Source organism: Cucurbita maxima, unplaced genomic scaffold (assembly GCF_002738345.1).
Source record: "Cucurbita maxima cultivar Rimu unplaced genomic scaffold, Cmax_1.0 Cma_Scf00017, whole genome shotgun sequence".
NCBI classification, from domain to species: Eukaryota; Viridiplantae; Streptophyta; class Magnoliopsida; order Cucurbitales; family Cucurbitaceae; genus Cucurbita; species Cucurbita maxima.
In genome coordinates this window covers 2325451-2343387 of record NW_019272033.1, presented here as the reverse complement: position 1 = coordinate 2343387, position 17937 = coordinate 2325451, and the positions used below count along the sequence as shown (strand labels likewise).

General features: G+C 34.7%; 4 protein-coding genes across 4 annotated transcripts in view; 2 read left to right on the top strand and 2 right to left on the bottom strand.

Moving 5' to 3' along the window:
* Positions 1-786: 786 nt before the first annotated feature.
* On the bottom strand, positions 787-3763 carry LOC111492185 (5'-adenylylsulfate reductase-like 4). Its single transcript, XM_023141448.1, has 4 exons — positions 3198-3763; positions 2534-2721; positions 2325-2449; positions 787-1780 (listed from the first exon to the last, which is right to left on the bottom strand). The coding sequence occupies exons 1-4, from the start codon at positions 3438-3440 to the stop codon at positions 1356-1358; spliced, it is 981 nt and encodes a 326-aa protein (XP_022997216.1). The 5' UTR covers positions 3441-3763; the 3' UTR covers positions 787-1355.
* A 785-nt stretch (positions 3764-4548) lies between these two features.
* Positions 4549-9703, bottom strand: LOC111492221 (methyl-CpG-binding domain-containing protein 8-like). Its single transcript, XM_023141494.1, has 2 exons — positions 8952-9703; positions 4549-5099 (listed from the first exon to the last, which is right to left on the bottom strand). The coding sequence occupies exon 1, from the start codon at positions 9637-9639 to the stop codon at positions 8980-8982; it is 660 nt and encodes a 219-aa protein (XP_022997262.1). The 5' UTR covers positions 9640-9703; the 3' UTR covers positions 4549-5099; positions 8952-8979.
* Positions 9704-11179: 1476 nt separating this feature from the next.
* On the top strand, positions 11180-15024 carry LOC111492106 (probable pectin methyltransferase QUA2). The gene is made up of 9 exons (XM_023141307.1): positions 11180-11551; positions 11808-12435; positions 12518-12650; positions 12751-12991; positions 13153-13378; positions 13475-13647; positions 13725-14028; positions 14147-14282; positions 14644-15024. The coding sequence occupies exons 2-9, from the start codon at positions 11822-11824 to the stop codon at positions 14803-14805; spliced, it is 1989 nt and encodes a 662-aa protein (XP_022997075.1). The 5' UTR covers positions 11180-11551; positions 11808-11821; the 3' UTR covers positions 14806-15024.
* A 2440-nt stretch (positions 15025-17464) lies between these two features.
* The window catches only part of LOC111492201 (RNA-binding protein 38-like), a 2343-nt gene continuing 1870 nt past the window's right edge, over positions 17465-17937 (top strand). Inside the window, exon 1 of the mRNA XM_023141471.1 lies at positions 17465-17854. Within this exon, the coding sequence (XP_022997239.1) occupies positions 17663-17854 (192 nt within the window). The 5' untranslated portion in view covers positions 17465-17662. The remainder of the gene's footprint in view (positions 17855-17937) is intronic.

The window sequence follows — 17937 nt, the reverse complement described above, 5'->3', positions numbered from 1 at the left end:
GTCCATGTGGGGGACTGTGACGTCAACCGGGTCGGTGTTGAAAAACGAAACTAAAAATAAAAGAAAAAGTCCAAATACTTCTCCCGAGGTTAAATACTTTTCACCTCACTTTTTCTTTTTATTCAAATTGTTAATTTATCCTTCACAATTTAGTCCTTCAAACTTCTCGATATAACAATATAGTCCTTTTAATTTCAAATTATAAAACTAATAATAATTGTCTGATTTTGATTGAATTGAATTCATAGTTTGGGTCAAGGCCACCTAGTGAGACGATGAGGGATAAGCTTCATCGTAGAGATGGAAACAACCTGAATCACCAGCTAAGGCTCCTAAATGATCGCTCTGTGATAAAGGAGATCGAAGTGCAGAGACAATTAAGAGGTTTGATTAGAAGCAGCCACCCTTGAAAGAGTGCGTAATAACTCGTTGATTGGGTGCTCTTGCACCAAAGATAAACAAAACTAAGCGATCTTTGCCATGGTACCCATACTATGAGATGCAAACATCAGTCATTTGGGATTTTGTAATGTTGCAAGATACGAGATATATTTTCTAGTTGAGTTGATGCTTCGTTATGTGTTATTGCTACTGAATTCGTTGTCTAACCTCGAAATGGCTAGCCTAAGCGAAAGCTACTATGATATTTGGTTCCATCCCTGAAATGTCATAGGGGAAATTGCAGCTATGCCTTTCAAAAGGTTGTCCAATTTAATCTTAACTAATCACATCAATGGCAATTCATAGACGGCCAAAGAGCAGCATAAAGAAGACAGCCATGGGAGCACTGAAGCTGGTAAACAATAGTTTCTCATAGAACAAAGTTGCTGATTACAACTTAACCTTATAAGAGTTCAGAGATTTTGAGACCTTCAAATGAAATTACTATCTCACTTCACAACATTCAGTTGCCAAAACCGATGACATTTGAGAACATGGGAAGGGGTAGGATTCGCTGCACGATGATATACAAACATAAGGGGGTGTTTTTTGGGCACAACAACCCTCCAGTGAGCAGTTCAAAAGGATCGAATGAACACTGCCTTCAGAACCTACCATGGATGGTTGTGGCATTTGCAAGAAGTTACACACGAAGGGGCGGAGGAGTCTGTTGGTTACTATGCACAAATTGGGTTCAGACAGACATCATATATGCAGATGCGTAGCAAATTTTGAACTAAATTCCACAACAAAAGATACTGGATTAGGAAGCGTATCCATGTTTTTACCTTTGTTCCCATTATGTTGAATCCAAAAACTACTCGAGGCTGCCTTTTCTGCAATTCACCACAGAACCATCCATTAGGGGATTTGATGCACACCGACGACATTTTCACTGGCACGCCTGGCGGCTACTAAGAGCTTGCATCACCTATTGAAACTGTGGCAAAAGACTTGGCCCATATCCTGGCATTCATGGCCCCTCCTTGCAAATTGCTTCTCTTGCAAGGATCTTTGAAATGACTGAATAACTGAATTGCTCCTTTCAGGCACGTCAAAGGTCGTTCCCACAAGGTTCCAAATCTCAGGTTTCTAACGTGCCTTTGCCAAACGTATCGAGCGTAGACTAAAAGGGTTGGAAACAAAATATATATCAATCTCAAAAGCACAAATGCAGTAGCCAGAGCCAAGTACGTCTCTTCCCGAAGTAAATTTTCTGGAGACCTTGCCCACGAGAATGGGCAATTTTCCTGCTCATAGTTGTCATCATGCTTCTCCTCATTCCTCACTTGTCCGATTATATCTGGTGATATTTGATCCAGTGATGCAGTCTGAATGCCTATAAACAAGTAAACCACGACCAATAATATCAAATAATAGAAACTTAACAATCTGGGTCCAGTTGCAATTAAGACTATTCGTCAAATCTTCAATTAAAGCTAAGACTGGATACAAAAATCGGATAATAAAAATACTATTCTGCATATTGATGCAAAATTAATATTTTCAACTACTTGCCCCATGTGTGGGGGTCACCAGCTACTTATTAAAGCTTATTTGATTCATCCAATATCAGAGGGGCCTCAAAACCACCACAAGACCTTCTGAAAAATATCTATCACACGATTAGTAAAAGCCAATTTTATTATAAATCGATACATCAAGGAAAACATGTCCAAAAACCAAGATTCAACATATTTTAATTGACATAAAGAAAATCAGCAACTTTGAGCAATTTAACTGTTTCTATATAAAATGTAGTCTGTTAAGAAAAAGATGCAGACAACTTAGAATGAGACTGCACAATTTAAGTTTCTATGAATTCAAAATAAGTATTATTCTCATTGGAAGAAAAATTTAGAGGCAGCAAAAAGAAACCTTACCAGTAACATCATTATAGAATCCAATAAGAGAAGGGAGAGTTCGGGAACCATAGTAGCGAGCACGCATTGTCGAATTTAAAAGGAAAAGTGTAGGAAAACCATGAACCCCATACTTAGAGAGTATGCTGCAAGAAAATATGGGTTATGTTCAGATAAGTAAAAAAAAAAGTACGATGCAAATTTGTAAAGGTGAAAGTTTAATATGAAACCTTGGCCTGATAGCTGAGTCTTGGATTGCAAAATGCGGGATAGAAGGATATAAAGTGGATAGTATTGAAAATCTCGGCCTAAAAGACTTGGAGAACGGGCACCAAGATGCGTAGAAGAGTACTGCAACGTAGTCGTAACGGTTTTTATGAACCATATTCATTGCCATTTGTAACAAGGCTTCATCTCCCTTCATCATAGCAAAAATAAATAGTTAAGTTATCATCCTGACAATTATAACAACCTGCCTCTAACCATCCAGTATGCATCAAGATTAAACTCAAAACTCCAGCCGTTTTCCAAATTCTATGTGAAGAACACAATTCCCAGTTCTCACAATTAGAACCAAGAAAAGATCAGGAACGAACTCAGAACTCCAGAAGCAAAAATGCTTAGGTTCCATCGTCTTCTTCTGAGCTTTATTCAGTTGCATGCTCCGAAAACTTGACTAACAAAGGCAGAATTTCTGTGCAAATCCTTTTTAAAAGCTCAATTCGACCAAAATTTTTTTTTTTAAAAGAACTCAGACCAAAACGAAACAACACGTCAAAACCAAATCCAACAGAGTGAGTTGGAAGAAACCCTCTACCAGATGATGATCTTAACTACATACAAGTTCGTTCAGATTAGTGAAAGAAACAGAGAAGGAAAAAAGAAATTGGTTACCTCAGAAACACCAATAAATTCTGAGTGCCCATCTTCACCGTGAAAGGGGCAAATCGAGTTCCAATCCTTGAAAGGGAAGATCGTATCCAGAAAAGATTCAACAGGACACGAGGGACCTGAATGCGAAACCCTAACCGAGTGGGCGGAAGACGCTTGGCTCTCCAACATCATGGCCAAGACAACAATCCCCATCACCCAGAACCCGGTCCTCATAATCACAAAAAAAAAAAAGAAATGGAGCATGAAAAGTTGAATCAAAAGGGCGATGGAGGACCAAACTCACAGAAACAGAGAGATAAGCCGATTTTAATGATCAGAAACAAGATCGAGCAGCTACCATGGCAGAAGCGGGGAAGAGGAAGAATCTCGTGAGGGAATTAGAATCTGGGGAGGCGAATTCGTTCGAAGAATTGAAAAGAACAAAAATGGAATCGAACTGAAAAAGGAAAATTGAGGGTTAATGGCGATGGAGGGAGGGAGGAAGGGTGGGTGGACCGAACCAAAAGATAACGAAAGCGGTGCGCACTTGGAAAGGACCGTCTATGATCTGTCTCAACGCGCTCACGCTCCTCTTCCTCTTCCGGCTTTTTCTTATTTAGCTTAAATTACCATTTTAATTATAAAATTGTATTTTCAGTTTTTCAGTTTTAAAAATTAATTAATATTTAAATTTCAATTTTATGTCCCCTTTGTGAGAAAAAAAAAATCCATATAAATTGAAGAAATCTATTTTAAATATCATAGACACAAAATTAAAAATTTAGTAATCTATTTTAAAAATGATATATGGTAATAACTTGAAAATTTTAAAACAATCGGAACTAATTTTGAAACCACCAAGGACCAAATTCATAATTAACAATAATTAAAAAAGGATATCCAAATACATAATAAAATAATAAAACTCTAAATCAGGGATAAAAATGACCCAAATATAACTCATTTAATTAAGACATATAATCAAAACTCAAACATTTTAATCTCTCATAAGAAATTAAATATATTTATTTTCAAATATTTTCCTCAAATCTAAAAAATCATTACGATTTGAATACAAACCCATAAGACCTAGCCATGTCTCACATGAATTCATCTATGTATAACATAATCTCTAAGCCCGCCAAGATTGACATGAAATTATTAAGTGAACTTTTAAGATTATTGTGAGATCTCACATTGATTAAAAAGGAGACCGAAACATTTCTTATGAGGGTGTGAAAACTTCTCTCTATCAAACACATTTTAAAACTGTAAAGCTGACGGCGATACGTAACAGATCAAAGCAGACAATATCTACTAGTATTGGTGTCAGAGTATTACACTCATGAACATGCCCTCCTTCGAGGAATAATAACTATGAAAGAGACAACAAAAAAAAAAAAAAAAAAAGTTAAAGATTCCAATAAAGGTAATATTTTGAGTATAAATCTTACTACAATGCATCCTCAAATTTTCTCTAGCAATTGTTGGGTGGTTTGATGAGCAAAAGGGATAGTCCAACTAAAAAATGACACTGACGAGATACCTATTCACAGTATTTTTCCTAGTGAGTGACAAAATTGTAATATTAATGACTATCAATAAACAGAGCCATGATCGAAGATATTTGAAAATTTTGTAATAGTCCAACCTATCGCTAGCCGATATTATCTGGCTTTAGTCTATTGCGTATTTTTGCCAGCCTCACAATTTTAAAACGTATTTACTAGGGAGAGGTTCCACACCTTTATAAGAAATGTTTCGTTCCCCTCTCCAACCAATGTGAGATCTCATAGATTCAAAATCGTTCCCCTTCATCAGCTACGTAAATCCAATCAATACCAGCTGTCTAAAAAATCTATACTGTTCAGCTTAGTCTACAGCTCTGCCATTGTCTGCCTAAGCTCCTAAAGAACTATGATCCTGTAATGCAAATTAGTTATTAGTACGTCGTAGAGGGAAAAAGTAGACACTAGACTCAAATAGGACTGTTGCAATGGATGGTACTCATTAAGAAGAATGCTAACACAAACAACAGCATACGAAGAAGAAGTAAAAAAAAAAGAAAAAAAAACGAAGCCCAACTAAAATAGAGGCTCCAAACAAGTAAAAGAAGACCTAACGAGAATCTCGAAGAGTTACGTTCCTCACATTAAGATTTAGTAGTAGTGGGTCCAGTTGTCACAAGAAAATCTTAAACAGCTTCGTTCCTTGTCTACGAAGCATCCTTAAAAACTTACTCAAGAGTGAATGTGTTGAGGATTGTTGGTGTGGAGTCCCACATCGACTAATTAAGGGGATGATCACAAGTTTATAAGTAAGAAATACATCTCCATTGATATGAGATCTTTCGGGGAAAACAATAACAAAGTCATGAGAGCTTATGCTCAAAGTGGACAATATTACATCATTGTGGAGGGTCGTGATTCCTAACATGGTATCAAAGTCATGTCCTTAACTTAGTCATGTCTATAAAATCCTCAAATGTCAAACAATGAAGTTTTGATAAAAAAGTGACTCAAGTGTTGAATAAATGATGTACTTTGTTCGAGGGCTCCAGAGAAAGGAGTCGAGTCTCAATTAAGGAGAGGTTATTCAAGGGTTCCATAGGTCTCACGAGAGACTCTATGGTGTACATAGTTTGAGGAGGATTGTTGAGGATTGTTGGTAGGTAGTCCCAAATCCCCTAATTAAGGGGATGATCATGGGTTTAAAGATAAAGAATACATCTTCATTGGAATGAGGCCTTTTGGGATAACCAAAAGTAAAGATATGAGAGCTAAGGGGATGATCATGGGTTTAAAAGTAAAGAATACATCTTCATTGGAATGAGGTCTTTTGGGATAACCAAAAGTAAAGATATGAGAGCTTATGCTCAAAGTGGATAATATCATACCATTGTGAAGGCCATAGTTTCTAACAAATGGATTCGTAATACCCTATAAGGACACAATCGTGTGGAATTGAGTAATGAATCAATTAGTAAAAATGAACCTAATAGATAGAAGGAAAATGTTGTTAGAGTGTCCTGATGTGTAGAGGTATTCTTATAATATACAATAAATCATGAGTTTAATACTCAAAGCTGAACATTCTTCCTCTGTAACCAACCTTTTCCATTTAAGAAAAGTGAGTAACCAAATCCAACATAGTACTTTGGAATTATTAGTTTTTGTGATGAACGCAGTAAAAGTTATGATGTTTTGATAGAAAATTGTTGCACTAGACACCAGAGAAAGCTTTAGTGTGGGAAATACTAAACTAACTCAAAAAGAAAACATCTCAACCGAACTAAACAAGCATCCAATATAAGTAAAAGAATTGGTATCCACAAAAATAGTATTGTCCAAACGAATTAGCAACAAATCTTCGTAACTTTAAGTATTTCAGAGTACTAATTTGACAAATTATTCAAGTATAGATTTACTTGAAAGTTTAAGTTCCAATTATCTCTGGGTAAAAAAAAAATAATTTTATTGAAGAACTAATTGATTGTTAAATTATAGACTACTTTACTCGACTTATTCCTTTTTTTTCACGCGTCAAAGTGAATAGAATGTATTTTAACTAATATAAGCAATTGGATATAATATTATCACAGATACTAGTGGAGAAACACCTTCCAACATCAAACACATATATCTTATTCTCCCGCATCAATTTCTCAGAATGCCCATTAAAGTTCATGTCTAGTCTAATTTTCTAAAGTGGGAATAATTTGACCAATGTTATGCTTGTTTCCACACAATTTGTTTCCCCCTTCTTAAAAACACATCTATTTTCAAAAACAAAATCAAGTTATCAAAATTGATTTTTTAAAAACATGTTCAAAAAGTAGGTTATAAAGCAAGAAAGCTATAAGTAAAAGTAAAAGTAGCGATTCTAAGCTTAATTTAAAAAGGGAAAACAGAAAAAAGAAAACAAAATACTTATCAGATTCGGCTTCACATGTCCATTGCAAAGGTGTTTGTTTGTTGGGATTTCTTTGAGCTAAATTTTCGTTTTTTCATTTGAGTTTTTAAAGCTTAAATGAAGATAGCCTTAGTTCCTCCATTAAAGTGCGTCTCCAAGATGTCCTTCGTGTGTGCAAACATCGCCTCAAATCCTTTTGAAAACATTCACCCCCACATTACATGATGATGCCGACACTTCGCATTAAGCGACAAATGTACACAGTTGACGCTCGCTCCAACTAAAAATCACAGAAACTTGGAGAAACCGAGGGCAGCTACCGCACGCACTCTCCACATTTAGGACACTCTCTAAACGTCTTAATATCTAGTGGTAGAGTAACATAATTGATTATTTACCCCAAGATCTTAGAAATGTTAACTACCTAAAGCATTGCCTCTAGGCCCAACCCTCACCCTCTATAGTCGAACAGTTTGCTGAACTCTGGAACTTTTGACTCTATTACCTGCTGAACTCTGGAACCTTTGACTCTATTACCTGACCTTCTGTTCTTTTTCTTCTTCTTTTCTTACTCTCATCTGATTTAAGAAAAAGAGTAACCTTTGACTCTATTACCCGACCTTCTGTTCTTTTTCTTCTTCTTTTCTTACACTCATCTGATGTAAGAAAAAGAGTAACCTTTGACTCTATTACCTGACCTTCTGTTCTTTTTCTTCTTCTTTTCTTACTCTCATCTGATTTAAGAAAAAGAGTAACTTTTGACTCTATTACCTGACCTTCTGTTCTTTTTCTTCTTCTTTTCTTACTCTCATCTGATTTAAGAAAAAGAGTAAGGGAAGAAGTGAATGAAGTAGCGACTCAACCCTTATTTTCTTTTAATGGAACTACCTTTGTTAATTAATATGTTAATTATATTTATATAATTTTTAGTGTCCATGGGAGCTTCCACCTACTTTAACTAATTTTAGAATACAACAATCTACCTCTACAATATTTGATTACTAAAAAAAACTTATATAGCATTGGATGGTCGATAATGATGAGTTATATTTGATTTTGAAAGGTATAACTTCTCATTCCTATGGCATAGGTATCCTAATGGTACAATCCCTCTGTCACCCCAAAATGAAAGGGGGCGATCTCGTAGTTTTTGGTCTGTGACAATTCCTATAACATGTTATCTTAATGGCACGATCCCAGAACGAAGGGTACGACCTCGTAGTTCTTGGTCTTAACAATTCCTAGAGCACAGTATCCTAATGATACGATCCTTCCAACACCCAAAATGAAAGGGGCGATCTTGTAGTTCTTGGTCTGTGACAATTCCTATAGCATGATATCCTGATCGTATGATCTCTCTGTCACCCAGAATGAAAGGAGTGGTCTCATAGTTTCTAGTTTGCTCAATCTCAAGGAAGTTTAACATCAATGACAAAATTCAGTGAACTAACAAGTAAAAAATGAAAAAAAACAAGTCGGACATTTTGCAAACAAATATTATCAAAATATATAAATTCAGATTCGAAGAGGCTCAGCATGTATATCAATATAAAAGAAATAAGAAAATAAATGCATGAAAAAGAAAATGACAATTCAAGAACTGATATTTAGAATTACTATGCTGCTACACATTTAAAGAAGATAACTAACTATTAATTCAAGTTTTATTTAATCACATAATAGATTATTAATTAAATTTAGTTTAATAAATAAGACTGTACTTATTTATTAAAAAAATTGAAAAACCTAAATAAATGATGAATATTTTTATTATTTATTTCTTTTTTAAATATCAAAAAAATATAAATAGTAAGAAAAACAATCAATCAAATTTAAAGAACGAACGATAATAATTTATCTTACATCTACAGGTCGATCGAAGAGGCCAGGTTCACAGCATTACCATTACGATCTCCTCCTCCTCCTCCGCCGCCCGTTTTTCGCAGCCGCTTTTGGAGTTCGGAGCCGCATTTCCATTACTCTGAGCAAACCGATTGCTGTCCTTCCGCGGTCGCCCTCTCCGCCGCTTAATCGGACCATAACTGCTATCGATAATATCAACAGGAATACTCTGGAAAATGGCGTAGGAAGAATCAGGTACTGATTCGTCGTAAATGTGGTTAACAAGGACCAGGTCCTCATCTCCGTCGCCGTAGCTGTCGTTGACGGCACAATGAGAATCTCCAACGAAGAGTTGCTTCAAGCGAGTAACAATCTGAGCGCTGCCTACATCTAGGCGGTCGGAGGATTGGGAGCGAAATGTGGAGGAGGACAAGGAGGAAGAAAATTGGGGCTTGCGAGGGGCTAGACGGAGGCGAGAATAGGTTTGTTTTCGGCTACCGGCGGACTCATTGAAGACAGATCGATCAATTTTGGGGATTAGAACGTCGTCGTCGTTGTTGGATTGGGAGGTTGAAGAAGAAGATGAGGAGAAGAAACGAGAAAGACAATAGAGGTCGGATTGGGAGAGGCGACGGAGATCTATGATCGGCAGAGTATTCATGCGAAGATTGTCGTTGGAAGGGGAAGCAACCATAGTTGTGGAAGCCATGGATATGACATGAGCTCCTGTAAATTGCGAAGAAGTAGTAGGAAGTGGGATAAGCGAAAGGACAGTGGGGAACCGATTTCAAAATGGGCCTTGGCCCAACTTTTTCTTAGTGGGTCGCCCCAATATCAATGATTATTATTATTATTATTAACCTATTTAAAGTAGATTTTTTTTAATAGATTTTTCTTTCCGATCTTCTCCTCAATTTAACCTAACCCTTATAAAAAATGATCGTCCACCGCTAACAAATATTATCCATTTTGATCCATAATGTATCGTCATCAACCTCACGATTTTAAAACACTATACTAGAGGAATATTTTCACATTCTTATAAAAAATGTTTCGTTCCCGCTTTTCAACCAAGATAGGATCTTACAATTCATTCTATTAAGGGTCAACATCTTTGCTGGCAGACTGCCTCATGTCTGACTCTGAGACAATTTATAGGACTCCAAGTCCACCTCTAACAAATATTGTCCGTTTTGGCTTATCGTCTTCAATCAATAATACATACAATATATTTAATACAAATATTGATATATTAAATATATACTCAATGTATTAAATTTCGTTTATTTAATAGCATTATATTATATTACAAACATCATATGAAATATTTGTCTTTTATAACTTAAATTCATGATATGAATGTGAATATACGAGATTTATTATTGTATTGAACGAATCAAAATTTAGAGCGTTTGTTAAAATCGGGGCATAAAGGGACCACTAATTGACAGTTATTTGATAGGGAGAGGTCACGTAGGCATTACTATGGATGCAGCAAGCAAGTAAATGCTTAGATGCCCTTTACCATATGTCACGAAATAGAAATAATTAAAATAATTTCAAATTTATAATTTTTTTGAAAAATAAATTTAAAAAAATTCAAATATTTCCCTTTTTCTATTATGATTTTAGAATTATTTTCGATAGGAATAAATTTTTATACCATAAATATTTTATTGCTCTTTCAAATCGATATGAATTTTCATAATTGATTTTTTTCCTAAAAAATATATATATATAGGCACTCATTTTGCAACGACAAGTGAGTTAAGTCAATTCGTTCTTACGTCGTCTACAGCCAAACGATGTATGCTCGAGCCTCTGGCCTCGATTTGAGAAAGTTTTAGAAAATGAGAGCAGAGAGAAATTTTAGAAAGAGACGTTTTATAAGCAAGCAAGAGAGTAACAACAACGGAAGTTTTTTTTTTTTTTTTTATTTTAAAAAACATAACTTTAAAATTAATCATTCAACAGGAAAAAGCATTTAAAAAAAAAAAAAACGTTTTGTAATGGGGTCCACCGTTGGGGGATTCTTTCCTGTCGGCGGGCCGTAGTAGCGACGCGTCACTCGCATTTTAAAATTTATTATTTTCGTAAATACAAATTATTTATTAATTTGTTAATAATTATTCTTCTATTTTCTTTTTATTAGTAATCACTTTTATAAAATTATCAAATAATTATATATATATATATATATATATATTATTATTTTATTTTTACAACAGTTGATTTTTGTTTTTTTGTCAGAAATTTGTTCATTAATTTGAAGTCATAAAATTAAGTAGAGGGATTTAAGAACGCAATCATAAATTGAAGTGAAAAATTATAGAATTTCGGGAAATAATGTGGAGGCGGGTGAATTAGGAAGTTCTTCTCTCATTCATTACGTGATATATATCTATTCAATTGCATGTGGATTCATCGTCCTAAGGATATAAAATACAAATTTATGAGCAGAAGCTGGATCTGTGCAGAATCTCCTCGTTTTACTCTACTCTTCTACTCGATCAAACCCTTTCATACTCATTTCTGAATCAAGAACTTGAAGCTGTAATCAAATCAATACATTCATAGTCGCTCCCTAATTTCTGAGTTTTTTGTTCTTTTCACTTTTCCAGGTATGTTGATTTCGTCTTGTTTTCCACTGTGTTTCGTATTTGATTCGATTTTCATCGGACATATAGTTTGCTTATTGAGAATTACTCTTTCTTCCGCTGGAATGGATCTTTCTTTTCGATTTAGCTTCTGGCATTCATAAACGTTATGGCGTATGAATTAATAGTATCGAAAACTTTTAGATATATATTCTTAGTTCTAAGCTGTTTATCTGAAGAATTTTTAGTGATTATGTTGTTTTTCATTTGGTTTCCGAAGTTTTCGGGTTGAGAATGTTGAAGCCCTTGCACCGAGGTGTTTCTGGGACAAGGATCTGTGAGGGTAGCCATGACTTAAATGGAACTGAGAAGGGAGATTTTGATGTGAAGGGTTCTTCATATGAAAGTGATGAAATGTTTAGGTTCCTGTCTGATTCGTTCGTATTGGGAACTCTAAGAAATCAGCACAAGTTAGCTAAGCAAATGTTGAACTTCAGCATACCGTTGATTGTTCTTGTAATCTTCTTTGGATTGTTTTGGTGGTCTGTATCTATTTCGACGTCATCCAGACTTCACGCAGCTCGTAGTTACGATAAAATTCAAGAACAGGTTGTTTTATACCTTTCTGAGATTGGGGAGCTTGCTCTTGGTCCTTCAAGGTTAAGAGAATTGGAGTTTTGTTCCCAAGATTTTGAAAACCATGTTCCTTGTTTTAGTGCTCGAGAAAACCCTGACTCGGGATCTGCCGATCGTTCTTGTGAGGTAGAACCAAAGCAAAATTGCATTGTACCACCTCCTGTGAAGTACAGGGTTCCTCTTAGATGGCCCATTGGAAGAGATGTTATCTGGTTTGCGAACGTAAAAATGACTGCCGACGAAGTCCTCTCTTCAGGAAGCATGACCAAGAGGTTGGTCTGTAGATTAGCTATTCTTGTCTCTTTAGTTGATGTGATGACTGTTTGAATATGAACAATAGTTTTGTGTTTACAGGATGATGATGATGGAGGAAGAGCAGATATCATTCCGTTCTGATTCTTCGATGTTTGAAGGGATAGAAGATTACTCCCACCAAATTGCAGGGATGATTGGGCTGAGAAATGTATCTAATTTCATACAAGCTGGAGTAAGTAAATGTACATTAGAGCTAGCAAGCTTAGCTCAGATCATTAGTCCGTTCACCTGTCCAATATCATGGTCGATGTGCTGATCCTAAAATTTTGCAGATAAGAACTATTCTCGATATTGGATGTGGTTATGGTAGCTTTGGAGCTCATCTCTTTTCAAAACAGCTTTTGACCATGTGCATAGCAAATTATGAAACATCTGGCAGTCAAGTTCAACTAACGCTCGAGCGAGGACTTCCTGCAATGCTAAGTTCTTTTGCTTCAAAACAGTTGCCATATCCATCTTTCTCCTTCGATATGGTTCATTGTGCGCAATGTGGTATCGATTGGGACCTAAAAGGTATCAGTCAAAACTTAATGCTTCTCATGATATTGTTTATGCAAAAACTGTGCGTTATGGGCATGGGACGCGTAATTCTTTAGTTTTAGAGCCTTGATTTTGACTAGAACATGATTCTCAATAGGGCTTCATTGAATATATCAATTGATCACTTGGTACAGATGGTATCTATTTAACTGAAGTCGACAGAGTCTTAAGGCCCGGGGGATATTTTGTTTGGATGTCACCAATTGCCGATGCTCAGAGCTTCCTCCACAACAAAACCAATCTGAAAAAGTGGAACGCTGTTCGTGATTTTACCAAGAGCCTCTGCTGGGAAATGCTGTCCCAACTAGACAAAACTGTGGTATGGAAAAAAACTAGCAAATCAAGCTGTTATCATTCGAGGTACACGCCGTTTATGGAAATTTCTATTGGTGGTCGTTCAATTTGTCTATAGACAAGTTATCCTGATCGTTTGCTATACGCTGCTTGCAATTCTAGGAAGCCTAGTTCGGGTCCTCCACTATGTAATAAAGGCCATTATGTCGAATCTCCATATTATCGTCCTCTCGAAAACTGCATTGGTGGAACAAAAAGCTCTAGGTGGTTTCCTGTTGAACAGAGGACATGGCCTTCTAGAGCTAACTTAAACAAGAGTAAACTTGCAGTTTATGGTAATCATGGTGTACTAAGGATGAATTTCTTCATCACTGGACGTCTTTACTTGTTTACGAAGTTAGTTTTTTCTCAGGAGTACAATGGGAAGATTTTGCTGAAGATTCCATGAAATGGAAAATGGCCGTCAATGATTATTGGCCTCTTATGTCACCACTGATATTCTCAGATCACCCGAAGAGACCTGGCGAGGACGATCCCACGCCCCCATATAACATGCTGCGTAACGTGCTTGACATGAATGCTCAGTTTGGAGGATTTAATTCAGCCCTGTTGGAATCTGGCAAGGATGTATGGGTCATGAATGCAGTTCCAACAACTGGATCTAATCACCTTCCATTGATCGTCGACAGAGGCTTTCTTGGTGTATTACACGATTGGTAGTACTATTACTTCATCCCGTCCGATCCAATTCAATTGAATGTCGAGTACACCATATAATTCGAATACAGTCTACCTGTTCCTTCCTGTTTATGAATTTATTCTCTTCCCTTTCAGGTGTGAAGCATTCCCTACATATCCTAGAACATACGATATGGTGCACGCAGACAGTATTTTATCCCTTGAAGCTGTACGACATCGTTGCAGTATGCTTGATCTGTTATCCGAGATCGATCGGTTACTTCGTCCTGAGGTATTCATTCTACATATAATTATCATACATAGACAACTATAATTACTCCAGTTGGGTTCATGGTTTAGGTGGGTCCTTGCAAGTGACCTAATAAGATTTCCCAAATTTTCATCATCATATCAGATCTTGTCTGTGGTTTTATGTGCCGTAAACTATAAGCTTTTAAGCAGCTCATCCTAAATGCTCATGAAATAAATGCATTAATGTTAAAGGTAAAGGTAAGCCATTGATGCAACAGCGATTCAAGTAATCAACATTTTGGTCTCCTGAATTTCTTCATTGAATCTAATCACCATGTTAAATCAACTGCTGGCTGGTTCTTTCAATGTATGATAATGTGATTGTTTATGGTGAACTGCAGGGTTGGGTGATAATACACGACGCCACAAACCTCATCGAATCAGCAAGAAGGTTAACGACACAGCTGAAATGGGATGCTCGAGTTATCGAGAGCGATAGCAACATGGACAAGAGGCTGCTCGTCTGCCAGAAACCATTCTTAAAGAAGATAGCGAATTCCTAACGAATTTCGATCAAGGAAAATTAGGTTGAGGAATGAATTCGTCTTGCAGTTCATAGATTCATTTTCTGTGTATGGTATGGATCTAACCAAATTGTAGAAAATATATTGAAAAAAAAAAAGGTTAAATTTTACATAATAGATTAATGAATTGTTCTTTTCATTATTGCAACAATCTATACATTTGAAAATAGCTGCAAAAATCCAACTGGTGGCTCAAAAGACGACAAAAGACAAACGGATTAATCCACCTTAGGACAGCAACTGCCAATTCATTTCTCAGTTGTCCACATCAAAGCTCGTTCTTTCTCAAATATTCACGGTAATCTCTCTTTTTTGAAGAAACCAACTATGAGGTAGAAAGCTTCGAGAATCATGGTTCCCGCTTCTTCTATACCCGCCACACTTTCTGGGCGCTCATCAGGTCCAGCTTCTTGCACTTGCTGCCAACTTGCTAGTAGCACCTCCGCTTATGTAGCTACTGAATCCCTTAGTCAATGGTTCGACTAATGCACTAATGTCCTGACTCGAGATTTGAAAATGAGAAGGTGTATTGTCATCGTATTCAGGTACAATAAAACAAATATAAAATATACACTAGGTCCCTAAACTTTTAATTTTATGTTCTAACATGTTCAAAAACTTCTTAAAATTAAACGATCTATCACATAAAAATTAAATTTTAGTTCTAATCAAACTCTAAACTTCCAATTCGATACCCAATAAGCTCTGAATTTTTTTAAAAAAAAAATGTAAAGTAATCCAAACACAAACAAAATAACAATGATCAAAGTAAATGAGATTCCATTAAAAGATATATATAAAGCTTAGTCAAATATAGCAAATAATGTGGTTCTCATATGGGTCATGTGCATATGGGACTATAATATTATATAATATAATATATATATATATATATATATATATATATATATATATATATATATATATATATATATATATATAGACCAAATAATATCTTTCAATCAATGTGATCAACAAATTTATACGATCTAGACCCTAAATCCTAAACTCTAAATATTTTAAATATTTATTTTAGTCGTGAAAATTTCTTTTAATTTTTATTTTCGAAGCCTAAAAAATTTCCATATCAATTTTCATTTTAATTTGAATGAAGATTTGGAGTCATATTTATAGGTATGATAATTGTGCCACTAACTTCTTTTGGTCATGCAATAATGAGCGTGATTGAAGGCTTTTTTAAGGATTTCTTTTGGCTTTGACCTTCATCCCATTTAGCCCTAAAATGTTACACCAATCATCTATAATTAATTCTCCTTTCTCGATCCCCCAATTCGATTCAATTTATGATTAGACTTTATCGATAATCAAGTTGTGACAGTTGGTAAAAATACACATAGATCTAGCAAGACGATAAAGACCCGATAAAAATAATTATTTTAATTAAATTAAGACTTCGTTACAAACACGAGTATAGCTCAATTGACATAAAACCCGTCATTTCAAAAAAAAAATGGTAAGATTCAAATTTGTTATTATTAAAAAAAAATTGTTTTAAAAAATAAGATGGTCAACTGTTTTTTTTAGTGGGTATATATATGAATTATTATATAAAATGTCAAAAGATTGAAATTAAGATATATATGACTTATTGTATGTAGACTTTATTGCAATAATATAAATCTTATTTAATTTATTTATAAAAAAAAACTCAACAAAATAATTAAGAATAATTTTTAAAAAAGTTATCACTGATTTTATTTCTTTAATTTATTTTTTAAAATTTGAATTTGGAGAGATGATAACATGTAAAGAAAATATATAAACACAAATTTTAAATTAAAAAATAATAAATATTTTTTTTAAAATTAAACTTACCAACACTATTTTCAATTAATTGATTTTTTTTTTTAAATTCAAGTTATTCACAAAAAGAACAAATATAATTTTTTTTAAAATAATTTTTTTGTTTTCAGAATTTGACTAAAAATAAAAAATAAAAAATTAGATATACTTTATTTTTTTTATTATTATTATTATAAAAAAGGAAAGTTTTTTATTTTTTATTTTTTTAATTTTTATAAAACTTAGTGATAGAGACGTCTCGTAGTTGGAGTTGTTTGTTTAGCTGACAAAAGTAGGTAAATTGGGTAGTGGTTGCTGTTAACACCCCAAACTATTTATTTCTATAATAACCCAATTTCAATTCTCATAAAAAAATAATAATAATAATAAAATAAAATAATTTCGTTTTAATTTAAAAAAAATAAAAAAATAATATTTTATTCTCGAGAATACGACCCACCCAAATTAACCCGAAAATAGAATTACAACTCAACATTACTCTACTTTTAAAATTATTACGATATTTTTATTTGTAAACTCTATTTGAATTGTTCGTGTACCTAAAATTTCAAATTGGATTTAACTCGTCTTTTAATAATTATTAATTTGGAAAGGTATTGATGGAATGGAACGGAGCTGGTGGGATTATACTATTTTTTAATTTAAAAAAAAAAAAATCATTTAAATTAAATTAAATTAAATTAAGAGAGAGAAATAGAATTATCCAGCTCATTTAACAACTTTATTTAACTAAATTTAAAAAAATATATATTTAATTTTTAAAAAATAAAACAATAATTCTAATTACCGGCGCCATAGTCTCTGTTCACAGCTGTTAATTAACGGACATTGCAAGAGGCCAACAACATCGACCATTTTCTTCACTTCCAGAATTACAATTCCTCTTCCATGGCCGCCGCCATCCCTCCATAAATCCCTTCCCATTTGTCTCATTCATGAAGAACATCACCGGCCGCTTCCCTCTCCGCCGGACTCCGCCTTCCTCCTCCTCTTAATCGTCCCGGCGGTGCCCATGGCTGAAAATTTCTCCAACACTCACCCGCCGCCCTTCGGCGACACCACCTGGACTAAACTCTTCGTCGGAGGCCTCGCCTGGGAGACACAATCCGATGAAATGCGCGCCTTTTTCCAACAATTTGGGGAAATTCTTGAAGCTGTCATAATCCATGATAAGAACACCGGCAAATCCAAAGGCTACGGATTCGTAAGTGTTCTTTAATTCCTTCGATTTGTCGTTTTTTTTTTTTTTTTTTTTTATTTTAATTTTTTTTTTTTTTGTTTTTAAAT

Bases quoted from the DNA above. Each gene is read 5' to 3' on its own strand.
- LOC111492185 (XM_023141448.1), bottom strand. From the start codon at position 3,440: ATGCTCCATTTCTTTTTTTTTTTTGTGATTATGAGGACCGGGTTCTGG. The intron at 2,450-2,533 runs GTTTCATATTAA...ATTTTCTTGCAG, and splicing joins GACTCAGCTATCAGGCCAAG to CATACTCTCTAAGTATGGGG. The intron at 1,781-2,324 runs GTAAGGTTTCTT...ACTTGTTTATAG, and splicing joins ATTCTATAATGATGTTACTG to GCATTCAGACTGCATCACTG.
- LOC111492221 (XM_023141494.1), bottom strand. From the start codon at position 9,639: ATGGCTTCCACAACTATGGTTGCTTCCCCTTCCAACGACAATCTTCGC.
- LOC111492106 (XM_023141307.1), top strand. From the start codon at position 11,822: ATGTTGAAGCCCTTGCACCGAGGTGTTTCTGGGACAAGGATCTGTGAG. The intron at 13,379-13,474 runs GTACACGCCGTT...TTGCAATTCTAG, and splicing joins TCAAGCTGTTATCATTCGAG to GAAGCCTAGTTCGGGTCCTC. The intron at 14,029-14,146 runs GTAGTACTATTA...CTTCCCTTTCAG, and splicing joins CTTGGTGTATTACACGATTG to GTGTGAAGCATTCCCTACAT.